At 41.9% G+C, this 20,246-nt stretch overlaps 1 protein-coding gene across 7 annotated transcripts in view; it reads left to right on the top strand.

Moving 5' to 3' along the window:
• ABR (ABR activator of RhoGEF and GTPase) overlaps positions 1-20,246 on the top strand; it is a 265,327-nt gene that overhangs the window by 203,623 nt on the left and 41,458 nt on the right. For all 7 annotated transcript variants that reach the window (XM_075263741.1, XM_075263746.1, XM_075263742.1 and 4 more), the window contains 7 exons: positions 744-912; positions 2,311-2,433; positions 4,344-4,419; positions 7,179-7,283; positions 9,467-9,541; positions 14,465-14,562; positions 16,360-16,491. In XM_075263741.1, the coding sequence (XP_075119842.1) occupies positions 744-912; positions 2,311-2,433; positions 4,344-4,419; positions 7,179-7,283; positions 9,467-9,541; positions 14,465-14,562; positions 16,360-16,491 (778 nt within the window). The remainder of the gene's footprint in view (positions 1-743; positions 913-2,310; positions 2,434-4,343; positions 4,420-7,178; positions 7,284-9,466; positions 9,542-14,464; positions 14,563-16,359; positions 16,492-20,246) is intronic.

Raw genomic sequence — 20,246 nt, 5'->3', positions numbered from 1 at the left:
ATATACAGGGAAGGCTACCAGTCTCTGAATAGGACTACCAGTAGACTCCTCTAAGGCTGCTTTCACATGGGTCTATTTAGTCTGTAAAATACAAACTGTGTTTACAATTTTTCTTATACCAAAACTGAGCAGGAACCTCATGGTCATCTACCTGCCTCACCGCGAGAATAGAGCCCTGTACTAAAAAATAGGACACTAGTCCCGCAGAGAGGCAGGGTCTTCTAGCGCCATAGATGACTATAATGCTCAGAGTCTGTGTCTGTGCCTGTGCCCAGTTTTCAGTCTGGGAAATATATCCGATAAACGATCCATATTTCACCGACCGAATACTCTCATGTGACGCCAGCCTAAGCATAGAAAGAGCAGGGGTTATCCTAAATCTTTTCCCACAAATATAGCAATCTTCTCAGCTCCCCCTGCTCTATAGGATGCCGTCTGCAGATCTGACACCATGTTCAGTGTGACAGGTCTCTTTTAAATGGGTTTTAAGAGTGTTTGGAAAAAAAAAAAAAAAAAGGAGCATAAAATCCCACTAAAAACCAGTACTCGCTTCTTCAGTCACCTGCTGATCCAGCACATATACTCAGGATTTCCTCTGCTTACTACAGTCAGCACTGACGTGCCACACTAGTGGCAACACCACCGATTCCTGTCTATAGTTCTGTATTTTGTTGTCGGTGGGTTTGATCTTTCTTTGTTTTAATTATTGATTTGTAAGTAGTAATAATTTTGTTTATATACAGGAAACATCAGCAGTATGACTGCAAGTGGTACATTCCCCTGGCCGACCTGGTGTTCCCCTCCCTGGAGGAGTCAGAGCCCATCCCACAGCTGCACGCCACACCTGACCATGAGATAGAGGAAATGAAGGCCAAGATATCCGTTCTTAAAAGTGAGATCCAGAAAGAAAAGGTCAGTTGATCAATTAAAGTGTCGGACCTAGGATACCGATTTTATTTATTCTTCAGGGATTTTACAGGGGCGAGAGCAATATTCCTCACTGTAGAGACCAAGCTGTCAGATTAGCCAAGGATATAATTGGTGTGTTGGGTTCAGAAGGTCTTTCCAGCAAGAGTTGCAAATATCTGTGGACTAAAGCAGAGGGAAACTCAACCTAAGAAGAGTCTGCCCTAAGACTTATAGGCATTAAGCCAAGTATGAGGCAGATAAGGATGAATGGCGAGTACTAACAGGCAGAGACATGACCTGAATAATGGCAGTATGGTTAAGTACAGCCGCAACAAGAGGGGACAGGTCTTCACACAGTTGTGAATGGGCACAATTCTTAACTTCAGTGGCGGTTCTCCTAAAGTAGCAGGTCATTCATCCTGTTTCAATGGCAGTGATGGTGAGCAAGTTTAGCAACTTTCTTATAAGAGTAGGTTCACATTCTGTGCACTCCTAACCTCTTCTCTGCAAATATAGTAGTGTTAAGAATAGCTGCAATTACTGTTGTTTTTTATTCCCCCTCCCTTCTTCATAGAATTACATGTAGAAAATAACTCTGCCTGGAAAGTGAAGAAGAAATACATATTTCTTTAATAATATACATTACAAAATTTCTTAATATCACCGGTACTATTCGTTTAAGCAAAGTTGGAGGTACGCATTAATGCAGATTCCATCCCAAAATCAGATTTTTCCCTGATTCTGCTTCTCACTCAGCAGAACACTGAAAATAATAACCATCCTGCTTGTTCTTGCCATGGATTTCATGGAGCAATATACCTCGCTGATTAAACTCATTCATCTGAGCCTGATCAGTGGTGGAAAGCTAGAGGGCTGAAAAAAGAAGAATCATCCAGGCGGGTGTCCACTTGAAAATCCACTTCTTTTTCAGCTACCTGAAGAGCCCAATTGCCCAGTGATGCCAGGGAATATATTACAGCTCCTGATATCCACCTGTCCAGTGCTTGAAGCACCAGCCCAGTATCAATATATGTCCTAATCCCCTAATCTGCCTCTGGGATTATATGAGAAATTCAACACTCATACCATGTGACTCCTATGGACATGACCCAGCCACCATTGTGCTACATGTTGATTGGGCACAACCATATATACCGACGCTTTATATGTTTGAAGCTATGTAATAAGTCTGTATGTGTTCTTATTACATTATTACTTGATAAATGAATCTGCAAATACTGTTTATAATAAATTGAAAAATCTACATTTTATGTAAAGTTTGATCCCACTCAAATTATTTCCTTTCCGAGTCGCATTGACAGACCCATGACAGACATCTCTGATCTTTGCTGTCCATCTGCTCCCATTGTCTCACTGCTTTCCTCCTGTGTGTTTCTGCAGAAGTCCAATAAAGGCTCAAGCCGTGCTATTGAAAGGCTGAAGAAGAAAATGTTTGAGTATGAATCCTGGCTTCTCCTCTTCTCCCCTACAATTCCTTTCCGAATCCATAACAAGAATGGCAAGGTAAGCCCTAGTCGTGGGTTGCCTGGAGCTGGCAGCTGTATCACCCCGCTGAGACACTAGATGAAGCCAGTATTGTATGAGACATACAAATAGGAATCTGCTTTGGTTTTCCCACTTGGGGATTGTGGAAAGGCAGCCATGGATATTTGCATACTTTGAACATTTAGATACGGAGAGTATGATGCCAGGAGGGGAATTCTGCAGTGTCTGATGTGAGGAGTGAGTCAGGACGCCAAGGGAACAAATGCGTGGGAGCCATATGAGCTCCCCACAGAACTTCTACTGATTTGGCTTTAAACCCACTCTCTGCCTTTGAGTCCAAATTACAAGGACACATCACTTTAAAGCCAAACCTTCAAAGCAGGCATTTTAGCTATAGACGCCATGTTGTTATATTGAAAAGTTCTGCTGGCTGAAGGTTTCCAGAAAAACAGAAGTAAACTGAAAGATATATAAAGGATGTATCTGGAAATCCAGTAATACATTTTTGAAGACCTAGCCTTCGGATTGCTTATCAGTATGTGAATGGCAGTGGTCTGTCACCCAGGACCTCCACCCATTAGCTGGCTACTGAGGCAACAGCGTCCAGATAAGTGCTATGCCCTCTTCACTGAATACCAAGCACAGCCTTTATATAGTGTAGAGGATATGTTTGGTATTTCAGCTAAGTCCCATACACTTGAATGGACCTGATGTCCTGCTGTGTCATGTGATATTATCAGAATGGGGAAGAAGCCATAGCTTATCAATAGGTGTCCCAGGTGTCGGCCTCCCACAGATCACATTTAGATGACCTATCCTAAGCCCTGGAAAAGTCTTGGGGTGTGGGATGTATATGAACCCTCTAAGCTTCTGTAGAAATATTTGTGGGTGCTCCAATACCCGGTAGCACATGGTCTATCACAGTAACCATAGTCCATTGCTGAGGCAGCAATACTTGACATGGAGACAGTTATTGGCGCTAGTAAATTGTCATTGTTAGGTTTTAGCTTGGTCGCTTTTGGGATGACAGTCTGTGTCCATACCACGCTTACCACTTGGATTCTGTCATTAATCTTAACCTTGCCAGAAAAGATGAGCCAAAGGCAGCAGTGAATATACAGGATCTGCTGGAACTGTCATGGGCTGATATTGGTCCATCTGTATAGTAAATGCTACTTTACTTCTTAGTATGGAGTTTCTTTAAGGGAACCTGAAATGTTTACCAGATTGGCTGCTAAGTCTCGAGGGTCCTAATGTGTAGACCCTTCCTCTCCTACTGCTGAGGCAGTGTAGTACTTGTTCCCTTAGTCCATGTGCTATACTTCACTGTATAGCCAGTCAGTCGTGTCCTATTTGTATGGATGTGACCACTAAAGCCAGGGATTGGCTGCTCATAAATACTAGGACACAACACGCTATCACACATGATCATGGAGAATACTAACTTGTAGCAAATTAGGAAAAGCTGTGATTATATATATCAAGTACGATATACTGTATAATATCACATAACATATATGTCCTATTGACCTCCTATAGTCTCTCCTCTATAGTCCGTGCAGCTGTGATAAATGTGTAATGTACACCGGTGATGTCACACAATCTGTTATCAGATGATATCACTTCATTGTCATCTCTGACACATACACAAGGAACACGATCTTTATGTAGATTCAGGGGGGCTCACAGCTGTTATCATCCACTCAGCGGGGGGGACATTGCTCCTAACAGTAGTGGGCTTTACTATGTATATATTAGACTCTGTTCACATTGGCGTTATGCCTAATGCAAACAGAGCGATGGCAGTCGGCAATATCCTTTTCTAGCCTTCAGTGAAGGGTTCTGTGTCTAACTTATGATTCATTTTGTCTGTGTGTGTCCTTAGTAGACCTAGTAAGATAACACAATGCATGTCTTCTCCTCTGCAGAGCTATCTGTTCCTACTGTCATCAGATTATGAGAGGTCAGAGTGGAGGGAAGCCATTCAGAAGCTGCAGAAGAAAGGTAATGACTGCCATTGTTATACACTGACTGCTGGTAAGGTAGACTATGTACCGCAGCCTTCTCATACAGCTCTGTATCATCAGAATTAGAAAACATAGCTGCTTTCTCCCCCACACACAAACCATATTCCTACACACTGTTATGCCCCATAGTAGCCCCTGCACGCAGTATTCTGCCCCATTGTGGACCACCCATGAACAATTATTGTACTTTTGGGTCTTTTCAGACCCCAGAGTATAATGAATGGAGACCCAGGGGAGAAATGGAACATAAAAAACACTGTTTCTTACCTCTCCCTGGCTCCGGTACACTTCCTGCTGAACTCTTCAGTGTTAGACCAGATGTCATGCAGGAGCACCGGAGAGGTAAGTAACAGTGTTTTGTTTTTTTATGTTTCTTCACCTCTCCAGTCCAACGATCATTATATTCTGAAGTCTAAAAAGACCCCAGAGTATAATGATAGCAGTGTTTGTGGGTTTCGCGGGCCCACGGCATCACTTACCGATCCTCGGTCCTGTTCACAGCCGCATCTGCAGAAGGGAAAGCGCAGGCGGCAGTGAGTAGGAGCAAGGATCAGTAAGTAAATAGGGTTCTTTACCTGCTGGGGTTACTCCAGCAGGTAATGGTCTATTAAAATAAAAAAAATAAAAAAAACACACACACGGCAGAGGCCCACCAGGCCCTCTAATGTCCAGGGCCCTGTGGCAGTGGCTACCGCTGCTACCCCGGTAGTTACGCCCCTGGCTGCGCCTGTCCATGGGTTTGGCATTGGAGCTCAGCTACATTGAAGTAAATAGGGCTAAGCTGCAATACAACAGGTGTGATGCTGTTTTTTGAAAGAAAGCAACCATGATTTTCTAATCTTGGAAAACCCTTTAATAAGCAAACTGAGGGGATTAAATAGGTTTTCCTACCCCAAATCATTTTTCTAATACTGATGACTTATCCACAGGATAGGTCATCAGTATGTGATCTGTCGGTGTCTGACACCCACACCCCAAATAGGACAGCTGCTGTAACAGCCTCCAGGTACCGAAAGCTGCTAGTATACAAGGTGTAGTGCATGCAGCAATGTTCCTATACAAGAAGCACTTGTATAGAAGTGGTGCTGCACGTATTCCCCATCCACTACCAGCACCTAGAGCCTGCAGGAACATATTGTGTGTGTGGGGTCCAGTTGTTGGATCCTGACAGATCACATACTGGTGATCTATCCTGTGGAAGTATGAAAAAATTGTTTGGGGTAGGAAAAACCTGCTAGTTACATTCAAGGACAGGTATCTCATATAGAGGACGGGCTGACTGCCATTTTATTGAGTACAGTTACATCACATCTGGCCCTTAGTACCCCAATTGTGTAATTATCTTCAGAGCTGTCACCACTGATATACAATTCTATCGGCAGGTGATCCCATTTCTGCCTGTCTTGCCCTCTACTTACTGGTGCTGAGCAATAACCCCAAAACAGCTGCCCACGGATGGGTCTCCATTCCTTTTTGGAAAGATATTCTAGTTTAACTTGAATGCCAGACAATGTCCCCAGGTTTCATAGAAATCCAGGCATTGACCTATAGGCAGCTTACTTTCCAAAAGATGGTGCTAGAGTCAGTTTTCTTTTTTCCATCAATTTTTAAATTTTCCCTTCCCAGAATTCTTAGTAGAGCATGTATGTTCCCTGCCTAAGTAGACATAGTCCCCCTTCTGACCCAATTCATAGTAACATAGTGTTTTTGGCTGAAAAAAAGACATTCATTCATCCAGTACATTCAGTCCAGTCTATTGATCCATATGTGGCGGTAATACTGTCTTCTTTTGTGTTGACAACGTTACTGATGTGTTACTGTGCAAGCCTTGTGTAAGATCATTTACAAGTATAATAGATCACAACATTGGCTCCTGTGGTGACCAAATCTGATTTTATAAGTTCCCCACCTTCACAGTAAGTCATTGTTCACACCTTGTGTTTTAAGGTAGGTAGATAATATATATATATATATATATATATATATATATATATATATATATATATATGTATATATGGTTTGGGGGATATTGTCACTCCTTAGGGAGAGACCACCATATAGGTGTGTGGAGACTTGTTAAGCCTTTAGCACTCCACTTTGCAAGGAACTATGGGAAGAATATGCAAATCTGCCTTCCATGATGTAATTAGGAAGACAGTTGCTGCCTCATTGTTGCAAACCAATAGAGGGCGCTCACTGGAATGTGCAAGCCCGTCTTAAGACAGGATTCCAGTGAAACAACCCAATAATGGCAGCAACTGTCTTCCTAATTACATCATGGAAGGCAGATTTGCATATTCTTCCCATATATATATATGTACATACATACATATACACACACACACACACACATACGTGTGTGTGTGAGGCCCCGTGAGGTGAAAAAAAAAACACATGCTCCCCTGTTCCCAATGCTCTGGTGTCTCTCAGCGCACTCTGCCAATCAGCAGGTTCAGGTATTGACGTCCTGGGTGGCCTCAAAGGTCACATGTGGTGGGGACTTCACTGGCAGAAAACACCAGAGCAGCTGAATTAGACTGCGGGGGGAGATGCTGAAATAGGGGACAGGTAAGTATGAGGGTTTTATAACAAAAAAAACCTTCAACTTCCACGGCTTCATATATAAAAATAAAAAAGGTTCTCCCGGACAAGCCCTTTAAATGCACAGTGATGATTCTGTCCGTGTCCATATATTCTACCTGACTTTTAAGGAAGTTCTGATTCCCTTTATTTTAGATCTACAAGCCTTTGCACTCAGTTCTCTGGAGCTCCAGGTACTGACCGGATCCTGCTTCAAGCTGCGCACAGTTCACAACATGCCTATAATCAGCAATAAAGATGGTAAGCAATTGCAGTACACTGATTCCACCACAGGGTGGCACTGGAAGTTTTAGTTTGAAATTTCCAGCTTGTCTTTCTGGATACTTACTGATACAGTACATTCCTATAAAACTAAAGTTACTTGGCAATTGGTTTCATATAATTTGTGGTAAGTCTTGTCATCGTATGTCAGAAAATTACAGTTATTACCATAAATCTTAGAATGTATCTGTTATGGCCATAGATGTTTTAGACAAGTAGAAATCTGATCTACTAGTTATGAAGTTTACTGGGCATACATAAAAACTATCCCCAGTCTCGGGTCATTGGATTTAATAAAAATCATCCACAAGATTCTCATGAGCCAACTATTTTGGCTTTTCTTATATCCTCCTCTATGTGTAAAGAGATTCTGCTGACCCAACATAGCGCATGGAGATATTAGAGAAGTGTTCCTGCTCAGCACACCGCCCCATTAGCCAATATACTGATGAGATCTGAGATGATCAATGGCCGGCTAATGAAGTCAAACTGGGATAAGTTCTATCTGGGATGAGCCACAGCAGGCCGAATCACATGTCAGCAGTGTAACTTAAATATATGCAGATATTTACTTAATATCTTTTTTGATCTTGGAATAAACAATTTTCTTGAATTTGTTTGTGTCCCAGGCATCATATTTTGTCTGGGAAAGTTTTTGACTTTTCCGTTTTCTGTGTCATGTGTCTATTCTTAGCAGCATTGCTCGGCCCATTAAGCTGAAATTCTAGTTTCATTTAGAAATTTATGGGAAAGGAAAATACTTAAGAAAGTTTTAAAGGGAACCTGTCACATGGAAAACGCTATGAGGCGAGGGGGATAGAGACAGTACCGTTCCTCCTGCTCTATAACATACTGCCTGCTGATTGATCAGCACTTTCCATGTGAAAGGTTCCCTTTAAAACTAAGGGTATGTTCACATTTGCGCTCGGGGACTCCGTTCGCCATTCTGCGTTAATAATGCAAGCAGGACTATTCTCTCCACATTTTTCAGCAGAAACCTAGCAGACCCCATTATAGTCTTAAGGGGTCCATGGGTAACTGCTTTTTAAGTGGATTAGGTTTCTGTTTCTTGGGCCCCAAGCAGACCCGAGGAACGGAAAGCCGAATGCGGGTGTGAACCTAGCGTCATTCACATGCAGTGAAACCGTTTTCCCAGTTAGACTGTGCTGCAAACTTCAATTTTTTGTAATGTAAAGGGTTAACTGTTGGGTTCAGTGATTCCAGTGGCCTCTTATATTGGTGAACAGCTTAGAGAACAGTGCGGCCGAGGTACATCCTGATGTTTACCTGCAAAACTGCACAAGCGCTTTCTTTTTCCAGAACTTAAAGGGAGTCTGTCATCAGAACCCAACATTTCAACCCAGCCCTGCAAATAGATAGGTTAGCATCACCTGAATCAGACAGTGTTTCCCCTTGTGAATTGGTGCCTCAGCTGACAAGATATTGTCTTATTTGTCAATATGTAAAAGAGCTCTTTGGAGCAACTTACCCCCTTGGAGCAATGGCTATGCCCAGGTTGCTTCAATAAACTCATTTGCATGTTGACAAAAAATTGGCTATCTTGGCATTGGATGCAGTGATTCACAAGGGTAGAACATGGTTTGATTCAGGTGACCCTAAGTTTTCTTTCAGGCTGGGTTCTGATGACAGAATCCTTGTAAATATTGATGTTCTGTCTATAGATGGGTCCAGCAGCCGATACCCACACCGATCAGCTGTTTGAAGCCGCAGAGACGCTCACATGAGTGCAGCGTCTACTTCACAGGCCAGTGACGACTTGATCATCAATCACATGGGCCTGTTTACAACTCAGTCCCATTCAAGTGAATGCAGCTCACCTGTAACACCAGGCACAATCATTATACACTGGAGAGACTGTAGCTTCTCCAAATAGCTGATCTGTCTAGGTGAAAAGGTTGTCAATATCTAGAGCCGAAAAACCCATTTAGTTAGCACTTTGTAAACCGCACCACATTATGGTTACTAAATGCTACAATAGTCACATTCCACTTACACAGTCTTTCCCATCAGTCCCCAATACAATGTAATGGTGATAGCAGTGGGCAGCGTGAAATGTGTAAATATTCTAGAGGCCACTACAGGAAATCATGTACGTATGATGTTTACTTGCCTGAATCTCTCCATATTCATGTGTTCTCTAGATGATGAATCTTCTGGACTGTATGGTTTTCTGCATGTGATTGTTCACTCTGCCAAAGGATTCGACCACTCTGCCAGTAAGTACTCCTGTCCAAATCCGTGAGGTCACTTATTTGTATTGGTTCTGTGCAAGGTTTTCTTGGACTACAGGCTGAGGTCATTTGAAGAATGTGTTCTTATAGTCTTATAAACTGTTCAGTAAGCCTAGATTATATAAGAGCCTCATAGCTCCTAACAGCAAGGCTCTGTTTACATCTGCGTCAAAGGGTTTGATAAAAGCACCAGACCAAATAGCGCAACCTGCGGCTCTATTGTGCAGTAAAGTGCCGGACCCCATGACGGAAATAATTGAAACTCCAGATCTGTTGTAGGGCTGACACAAATGATGCCTGACAGACCCATTGACTGTAATGCACCTAGATCTGTTTATATCAGCCATGAAATGGATTTGGCACTTTCTACTTTCGCAGTTTTTTTCCTGTAACATTTGATGTAACAATGCAGATGTTGTGCTACCTTAAAGGGAGAATATCCATTCTCAAAATACCTCCTAAACCATAGTGCCATGTAGGGTCCATGACTCCCTTTAAGGTGGTCGTCCAGCTACCTAAAACTTCTTAGAAACAATCTTATAGGGTGATGTAAGAATAAGATGTAATACTCAGCTTACTAGTACTCTGCCCTAGAACTGCCACGTCCCAGATCCCCCACCAGTCTCTGTATATGGCCTCTAGTGATCCCACATCACCCCAGGAGGACACTGTACAGAGGCCACCAGGGGATCAGATTGGGGAGTATTAACTTTTTTTTTTCTTGATTTAGGAGGCCGACAACTCCTCCAATGACTGAGCAAAGTAAAACAATACTAAAAGAAAAAATTCTAATAACTTGTATCAGCTCTTTAGCCGCCGCTGTAAACTTACCTGGTACTCAGACTGACAAGATATGTCACTGCGGCCCCTGGCGGATTATAAATCTGGGGCATCTTTAGACTCTTTATATAACTTTACATCATATTTGGCTTTGTTCCAGTTCCTAGCACTGAAATAATTTGGTGCGTGTTTTCCCATTTTTGCTCTACATCTCTTATACTCGAATCCAGTCTCTTATACACTTAATGTGATGCTAAGCATGACTGGTGAGGCTGCCGGGTGTCTGATCCCCACCAGTCTGATGGTGATGACCGATTCTAAGCATTGATCTTCAAACTTAAAGGGTTACCCCAGGGAGTACTTTCTCCAGGGTTTTTAAGCCACAAACCCAGGGATTCAGGCTGGGTACAACTTTGGGTCACAGGATTGGAACCAGCACTTGGTCCACAAATCGCTCCATCTCCTCCCTCCTCTCCAGCATTCACTTGTATTACCTGTACTATTGGAGGTCGACAGACTAGATGACTATAATAGTAAAGTCAGCCCCATTGCACAGGTAGATACAGGTAAACACGAATGTGAAGGCAGAACCACTCAAGAGTCAGGTGCTGGTTCCTATCACGTGACACAGTGACGTAACCAGCCCGGAACCCCCTGGACTCATCACTTAAAAATCCCAGGGAAAGTAAGTGCTCAAGTACTCCCTGGAGAACTACTCAAAGTCCCAGAATACCAATTTAATACCATTCACGGTACTGACCATATGACAGCCGCCAGTAGAGCGCTCCCTACAGTGTGTGCAGCTGTGTAGTAAGGCGGAGGGTACCCGGAGCAAAGTCTCCTGTTGTGTAATGTTCTGTATATGCCATTGTGTGATTTCTCCTTGCGCTCCCAATCCGCCTGCTTCCCTGGGATGACATGTATTATTAGTAAGACAGGTTATGTACTATGGAGGCGGCTCCTTAAGTCATTAGCCTCTTTGTGCTAATTACTGCTGCGTGTGAACATGATGCAGGGGGAGGTATTGTTTAGCACAGTGTTATGTCACGGATGAATTATGCGCGGCGTTTTCTTTCGGCTTAGTTCACTTTCTAGTTTTTACTCAGATTTATCAGAACATACTTAACCCTTTAACTGCTCGGTTTTTGCAGGACATTGTACGAATAAAAATTCTTGCTATGGATATAACTTGCGTTACACTATCCAAATAATTTTTTGCTTTTTGTAGGGTAAATTGACAACAGAGTCTGAGAAAAATAATGAATTTTATTTTCAGTGTCATATTTGTTGTGCCACAGAGATCTGCCAAAGTATGGCTTACCTTTTATACTGTATATCGTATGGCATGTTAGGGTTTTGTAGCAAAAATGGAGTGTTAGATCTAGGTGCCATGAATTTTATATATTTTACACTTCTACATTCCCCTCTTTATGAAAAACAGAGAAGGAATGAAATGCTAAAGTTTTTTTTTTAAATACAGTTTTCTTAATAGCTCCGTTTTTCTCCAGCAGCGTCGCAGGGGAAAACGTTCCTATACAATAACAGTTCGTTTGTCAGAAGAAAATAGTTATTATGTACGTGGCGCAGTCAATAAAACCAGGGGTTTCCAGCAGCTTAAAGCGTATATAAAATAAATTTTAATAAATGAATACAAGAAACCTGTATTTAGTGCTTCCTCCCCTCCCCTCTTCATAGACTTCTGTATGTTATCTTGACAGTCCATCTCATTTCTGGATATGGATAGCCTGACAAGTAGGGATAAGAGCACTTTTCTTTCATAAGATACAAGTTTCTTCTTTTCACTAGTACTATTCATGTGTTAACATTTCTTGAAGCCAGATTAAAGGGGTGTTCTTGTTATAACGAGTAATATCCTATCCCCTGGACAGATGATGACTGCCAGTGGGAGGTCCCCGATTCCCAGAATGGGGCCCTTGTCCCCCTTTCATCCTCAGCTCAAGACAATAACCAGAATGAGATCAATAGAGCCGCAGCTCAACATGAACCCTACCACTATGTACGTCTGTGGCACTAATAAAGATGGTAGAGCCCGGTACGTCCTTCAGTCTTATAGAGATTACATGGTGCACCATTGGGCATGCTCCAGTGATGATCTCATTAACTCCTCCTGGTCATGGTCTTGTGGCAAAGGGGTATAGGGAGATACGTGAACATTATTCTGGTAGTCGGTGGGTGTCCAGCTGATCTAATCGTTGGTCACCTATCCATTACATAGATATCTTATTCTAACCAGAATATCCTTTTCATTTCTTAAGCAGCCCTTATTTTTTTGGTTAACGGGAGTTCCACAGCTAAAATCGTGATGCAGGAAAAAAAATGTGGTAAAATACAACGCTGCCTGTCTAAATGTAACTCCAAAGACCTACTGATGGGGATTTAGATTATCAGTCCTATATAGGACTGTGACTATAAGAGTCTGTAAAGCGTTGCAGGATATGATGGTGCTGTATAAGTAAGAAAAATAAATAAATAACAGTTAATATGTCATTTCTATCTTGCCATGTATATATCTGGTCAGATACGTTTATGTAGATTTGCCACTGCCCTGAACTCCTAGGTTGTAAAATAGCTTTTGATCTGAAGCGGTTAAGTAGAGCTGACATGTTAAGCTCGGGCTCCTTTCATGTGCAGACTAAGTGGATCCTGCAAGTGTGACAGGGTCGTGCTTAATATTTATCAGGTCTCCCTATGATGAATCACATACAGAAGTTCAGTAATGGGGGCTGAATCTTATTCACTTTACTTGCCCTGAACTCATTGCCGTGCTATTTATGGGAGAGAAGCTTTGATGTATAATACAAGGCTTCACCTCCAAACTTCATCTGGATATACAAAGGCAATCTCGCTTGACATTTCTCTGACAACACGTGTCGTATGCACTGGTATTTATGGATATAGCCAGACATTGCAGCAACACGTGTGCTGATGGCTACCCATAGCAAGTTACAGATCAGGTTTTCCTGTATCCCTGAGCTATTGCCTTCAAATTGGATATGCTGCATGGGGTTCCCAAAGCCGGAGGACCGAAACCCTAGCACTAGTGAATCTTTCATTTCACATCGCATATCACAATATATTCATGAACTTTTTGAGCTTTGCCATCGTTCACAATTTTACAACGAACTCAATTCTGCTACATTTGTATTATTGTACATTTATTATGTACATTAAAAATGACACATCAGCTTTCCTGACCTGTCTGTGTCAGTAAATACTTGCATTTCCCTTGGAAAAATAGTTATTTTCTTTTAACTACATTGTGCTGTTCCTCTGCTATTCCTGCCGGAAATATATAAATACATTTACAATTGGTTGTTCTAGTTATCCTTATGTGTGAGTGTTCTGTCTGACATTGACAGCACTGGTAATACAAGGACATTCATTGTAATGCTGGCCATACACTTCAGATAGCTGTCACTTGTTCGGCCATCATTTGGGAGGTCACCTAAGGACACGCACTATTCACAATGGAAGTCTGTTTTTTTTTAACATATTCATCTTTTTCCAAGAAGGATAGCACAATGCCGAGACCTAAGCAAAGATGCTGCAAAATCACCATTTTATGAGTAGTACAAATATTAAATAAAAGACCTAGCGGGGATGTTGATAGACTTCCTTCATGGAGGACCAGTCAGCTCCCCTGATATGTATATTAGTAAATACTTTTATTTCTCCAAGTATAACATTTTGGAAGCCTGTTTCCTTACAGCTCTGTGGTGTTCCTCTATTACTCCTACTAGAAATGTGTGACAGCTGGGTGTTACCAATTGGGGTTGTATCCCTACAGTCACACCGTGAAGTGAATAATGACAGTATCAGACTGTGTGTGTGGACATGCCCCTTTGACGAGGAAAATGGTAACAGAGGGACTGCACTGAGCAAAGTTATTAAGAGAGAATGCTGCAAAATTGTAATTCCATGAAGAATGCTAGCATTTATGAAAACGGACATGTCAGGAGAACCCACAACAGTAGAGCATGATTTCATAGTGATGCAAGTCATCTACCAGACTGACTAGCCGCTGTTCATAGGCGTCCCATTATATATGAAGTACAGATTGTGATTCCTATGTTGGTGCTGAATGTTCCTCTCCTCTTGTCTTGTTAGATCTATACTGCACACTAGAAGTGGATTCTTTTGGCTATTTTGTCAGCAAAGCTAAAACCCGAGTGTTTCGGGACACTACAGAACCTGAATGGAACGAGGTGAGCAATGGAAAATGCTTTCCCAGAATTGTTACTTATTGCCTTCTCATTGTATTGTATTACAAGCTGTGTACAGATGGACCTACCACACAGGGACGGTCCTCATTAAAGGGATGTGGGTCTCCAGTCTACCCGAGTACTCTGATGTAAGTCATGGTGGATGAGACCACCACCAGAGGACATCCCTTTTTCAGACAACTGATTGGCCATATTTTGCCCACACTTGCTTTGTTTCTACACCATTTCTTGCTTTTGTATAAAATGCAGGAGCTTAGCTAAAGACTCACAGGCCCTGGGTTAAAAGCTCAGCCTGTGCCCCTTTCCATGAGCCACAACCCAGCTATACATTTTAACAGCATTAACATGTCCCTTCTCTCTTCGGGCCTAGACCACCATGAAGGCTTGTTCTCATCATGTCTGTTTTCACAAGCTTCCCATCTACTCTCAGTGCCCCACACAATAGACATGACCCTTTTTTTTTTTTTTTACTGTATCCTTTTCTCACAGACTCCCTTCTTTACTATGTGCTATCCAACTGCTACTCTTGGCATTGAAAGGTTAATCATCTCCTTTTTGACAGTGAACGGCTGTGTAGTATTAACCATCTACCCCTGTCTCACTGAGTGCTCCAAAGGGCCGAGGTAATAAATGTATGGTACACAAGATACGGCCAGCCATCAAAGAATATCAGAAAAGAGAGCAAAGAAGTCTAAAGAGAACCTTTCCATCACCTCCATCTACTGTAACTATTTGCATTCTGTGGTTAGTGCTTCTCCACTGATTCTGGCAGTGTTGGATTTTTTCTGTAGGCCCCACTGTTCCTGAGTAATCAGTGCTGGTAGTTTCAGCACCCAATATGCTAATTAGGCTCTCACTTGTCAGGTGGGCGGTCCCAGGCTATATACTTGAGCTCAGGACCACCCAACTGTAGAGAGCTTAATAGGCATATTGGGTACTGAAACTATCATCAACGATTGCTAAGGAACATTGGCCACTAAAGAAGAGTCAAGAGTCAACTGTACTGGAATTGGTGAAGTGGAGTCTATTGAAGGATGCAGAGTTGGAGTTCATGAGGGTGGTGGAAGGTTACCTTTAATCGGTCTTGGTGTTGTGAAGGTAACTTTGACCCTTCTAGTTATTCCATTGGAAGAATGTTTTAATTAAAGGAGTCATCTAATGAAGACATCCTGTACCCATACGTCCTATGAACACCCTATTACAAGCCGTAATGGTGATCTGCTGTCATTTTGGCAGACTGAAGTCATTGGTCTACTACAATTAGAATTTTATGATGGCAAATTCAGTTTGCATCCGCTACTATTTTCATTTCTTTGGAATCTAGAACTGCAGTGTATTACTCTGTTCTACCGGGTAATTGAATTTTCATAATTTTTATCATTATTGTCAACGGAGAAAAGAAATCCCATCAGAAGAGTTGTTTCAGAAAATTTACAGAAACCTTTATAACTTAGGAGCTGCATAACAGAATTTTATGACAAAAGAGAACAACTTACAGCCGCCTTCCCTTTCATATTCTTGCAACTTCCTGGCTCTATAAACCTTGGTTGATATTGTTTTGCTGGCTGTAACGCTGGCCATGTTAGCTTTTGGTGAACTCTTCCAATAAAAATAAGAAGAATGGCTGAATATAATATAAACTGGAAAGCTGATTATTATAGATGACATGCTATTAACAATTGCAATGTAAATACATATAGACGTGTATCCCAGCACATAGTGGAATCTCCTGTGTTCTGTATGATGGCTAAAGGTTTTGTTTTCTTCTAACCCTGGCAGGAATTTGAGATTGAGCTGGAGGGTTCTCAGTACCTGCGGATTTTGTGCTATGAAAAGTGCTATGACAAAAGCAAACTCAACAAAGACAACAATGAAATAGTGGACAAGATCATGGGCAAGGGACAGATCCAGGTACAAACTATATACTTTTTATTGGCTGTAATATAAAAGGTCTGGAAGCTTCCTTCAGTATAGGCCATAAGTGACAGACAGATGTGGGTGCTTAAAATACCTGCATCTAACTCAAGAATGGGGGTCCCACAACAAATAGAGAGGTGGTCGCGCATGGCTCTGTCTTTTTCTATCGGAGATCTGAAAACCGCACCATAGAAACATACAAAGGACCTGCCTTCGTAGAGGGATAAAGACTGATTCTATAAGTCACTTATGGTATATTCTAAATGTTTGAGACAGAAAAACTGAAAATTCTTCTCCCTGTGGCCGAGGATCTGGTGAGTGGTAGATTCTGGCCAGCAATGTGCTTTCATTGGCTTGCGATTTTTTGGCTTGGCCGCCATGGATTTAGCTGGAGACTCCTAGAATTTGTATATCAGTCATTGTTTTTCTTGAATGAAATTTTAATCCTGTGAAATTTATATAAACCCATTTTAGGCCGGATCCTATCAGTTAGGTAAAGATAAAGTAATAGGGTCGTTGTCTAATTTGGCCAGTTGTGTGCAGATAAATCCAGCAGGAAATTCAGATAAAAGTCGCTTTCTACAAGCTTCATTACTTAAAGGGAACCTGACGGATATGCTACGATGCCTGAGGGGAGCATTATAGACCAACAGGAACCTAAGACAGAAGATACATACTGTGGTTTTGTAGAAAAACGTTCTGTATAACTTGTCATTTATTGACTAAAGTCTCCGCTAATTCATAGCTAATGTGTACAGTGGATGGGGTCAACAATTGACAGCCTTCTCTGTCTGCATACCTATACAATGCTAGCTGTCCATCATTGTGTCACTCCGCCCACTGGACTCATTAGCGCAGAATGAGGAGGAAAGTTATTCAGATTTTTTTTTCCCATAGCAATTGAATAATCTGCTCAGCTCAGGCTATTATTTCAAGTGATAGAAGCATTGATGCAACCCTGACCATGGTATAGCCAGGGATCCGCAGCCCTGTTCGGTTATTACTTCAGTAGGAACAAACTGCAGGCACTCTCCATCCCCTGTACCAGCTTCTGGTGCCAGTAGCTTGCTGGAACAGCCCTTCTGTGTGGTATACAGGTGTCAGACCCCGACAGGATATATAGATAAGACATCAGTGTGAAACTTGCATTAGGGTCCAGGAATACCCTTTAAATATTTTATAGATATTTTCATGCAAAACTATTGACAAATTTTATCAGATCATTCAGAATGATAATAATTCGTCTACTGAATGTATTTTCCAAAAAAGCTTGTTATGGCGCCACCTTGTGTTGTTTTGATTCCCTATCAGAATGTCCATCTCATGAGTCGTTGTTGCTGGTCACACATGCTTAGTTCGGAGTCTCTTGTCCACAGGTAGCAAAGTGATTCTTGTTATTGTACAAGTGGCTAGAAGTGGCTTTTTCTCACAAGCACTGGCCACATTGGATTTTCTGAACAGGAAGGAGGCATGTATTTATGTTTATAGCAATATCTAAACACAGACACTGTTTTGTTAAAATTGTTCAATATTTCATAAATTAGAAATTCCTAGAAAAAAAAAAGGTTGACTATTTCTGTAAAAGATACACTAAGGCTCAGTAGGGGGCGCCTTTCTTAGAAGTAGTGTTTCCTTTGCACGCTGCTAAGAGATTGATTCTTGTATAATGACTGTCATTCTGGGTATGTTCTATGCTATGTACTTAACTATTATCCACAACTCGGATTCTTGTGATGTAATGCATAAAATGTGTAATAATTGTCATGGTTCTCATTACGATTCCACTCTGGGGGGTGTTATATGCTCCTTCTCTTCGGCAGCAAATCTTTGGGGAGAAAGCAGGAATGCATCTAAGTTAATTTCTTCCTTCCCTGGCAGGAGATCATGTCAGCCCTCAGATCCCTATACAAGGCCCCTTGATATCCTATATAATTACCTCTTCCCCTTGAACTGGGGTCAAGCCAGGGAGGTGCAATGCTCAGAGGGATGAAAGTTTTACTAATAAAGTATAGGGTAATATTTTATCCTGTCCCTTGCCCAGTGTGGGGCTGGCACCGGATGGTACATAAGGGAGCTGTTGCTTTAATAAACCTTGAGATAACCTGTCACTAGTAAAGTAATGAACATTCACCCCAGCGACCTGGAAACTCTGTGTATAATTCCACAATGACAAGAAGGATGTCTCTTTCTTTAAGAAAAGTCTCCATCTGGCCAGCTGCTCCTAGATGGAAATCCATTTATTCTTGCTGGTTGGTTGTAATCTGTTTTCTTAGCGATAAGCCTTTAAAGCATAACACGGTCCTCGGATCTCAGCTCCCACGTCTGAGACTACACTAAAATATGATCCATCTTGTGTATCAGTATATATCAGAAATTACAGAGCGGTCTCTGCCGACTGTGAGAAAATGTCCAGGATGTGACGTGTCTTCTCATCACTAGTGTAGTGATCTTATCTCCCCCGTCATATAACAACAGGCCTTGGTGATGTAAGTGACTTATAGTAAATGTTTAGCCTGGGTTCTTATAGATCTTAGTAATATTGGATGTCTGGACTGCAAACTGGCTGTCTGTTGTAAGACAAAGATGGCTGCTTTCTTCTAGAAATAATGTCACATCTGTCCACGGGTCATGTGTGGTATTGCTGCTAAAATCCTAGACACAAGCCTTGCAATGCTAGGCACAATCCACTAATAGATGTATATTAAGAAGAAAGCAGCCATGTTTTTCTAATCTTGGACAATTCATTTGAAGGGATTGATCCACAAGCAGCATTTATCACCTAACCTCAGGATTGCTGGGGGTCCGACCGATGGGACGTCTACTGATCAGGAGAATGGTGTCACTAAAGCGCACTGTGTGAATGGAGCGGTGCTATTCATGTGTAGGGCTCTATTCACTTCTATAGGACTGAAGAAGCAATGAACTTGTCTTTCTCCATCAGTCCCATGGAAGTGAATTGAGTCATGGTCATGGAGTCATGTGGGAACACTAATGCTAATATTCACACGGGGCTCAAGGATCCCACCAATCTGGTCTCCCCCCTCTGGGATCATATCTTCACCACCTGTCTTATAGTAGGGTGGCACTGTAGGAGGTATACATGCACTTGCACCTTGGCTTTGGAGGCAGAGGGATCCCAAAATGAGGTGTCGTAGATTGAGACCTGCTTTAAGTTTTTGCTTGTTAGCCCTTCTTATGTCCTTAAGACAAAGGCAGCATGGCTGTTGTCCCTTTGGCTCTGTTCACATGATAGTCTTTTGCTGTAACAATCCATGGTGTTTTTTGTTGTGAACTTGATTGCCCTGCGCTAGAACCGCCCAAAGATCATTCAGTGTGACGAATACTCCCGTATAAATTATGGCCACTAATTTCTAGCGACATTTAGTTTCTGTGGCACACCAGCAGTTTGCAGGGAAAAATTTGAGCTGTGGAAATCCCATTGGTAACTTTACTGGAAAGGCCGGCTGTGTAATAGAGATTTATCCCTCCAAGCTATTATTCATTTCCATTGAAAAGTTCTGTCAGGAAGTCGCCGTCACCTCCTCTCTGATCTCTCGGTATTGCCATGTAAGCCATGGTTCTCCTTCTGGGTATATATTACTATGATTTTAGTTGTTGTTTTTACTTTCTCTTTACCTCAGATTCTCTTGCTAGAGCTCCTGTCATATGATATGTAATGGGTTGTGATTGATACAAGTGGGTGATGTTCCTGTTGTTTTTTGTAGTGCTATTTTGGGTTTTGTAGAAGT

Source organism: Leptodactylus fuscus, chromosome 2 (genome assembly GCF_031893055.1).
Source record: "Leptodactylus fuscus isolate aLepFus1 chromosome 2, aLepFus1.hap2, whole genome shotgun sequence".
Classification (NCBI taxonomy): Eukaryota; Metazoa; Chordata; class Amphibia; order Anura; family Leptodactylidae; genus Leptodactylus; species Leptodactylus fuscus.
This window is presented reverse-complemented; position numbering and strand designations above follow the sequence as displayed.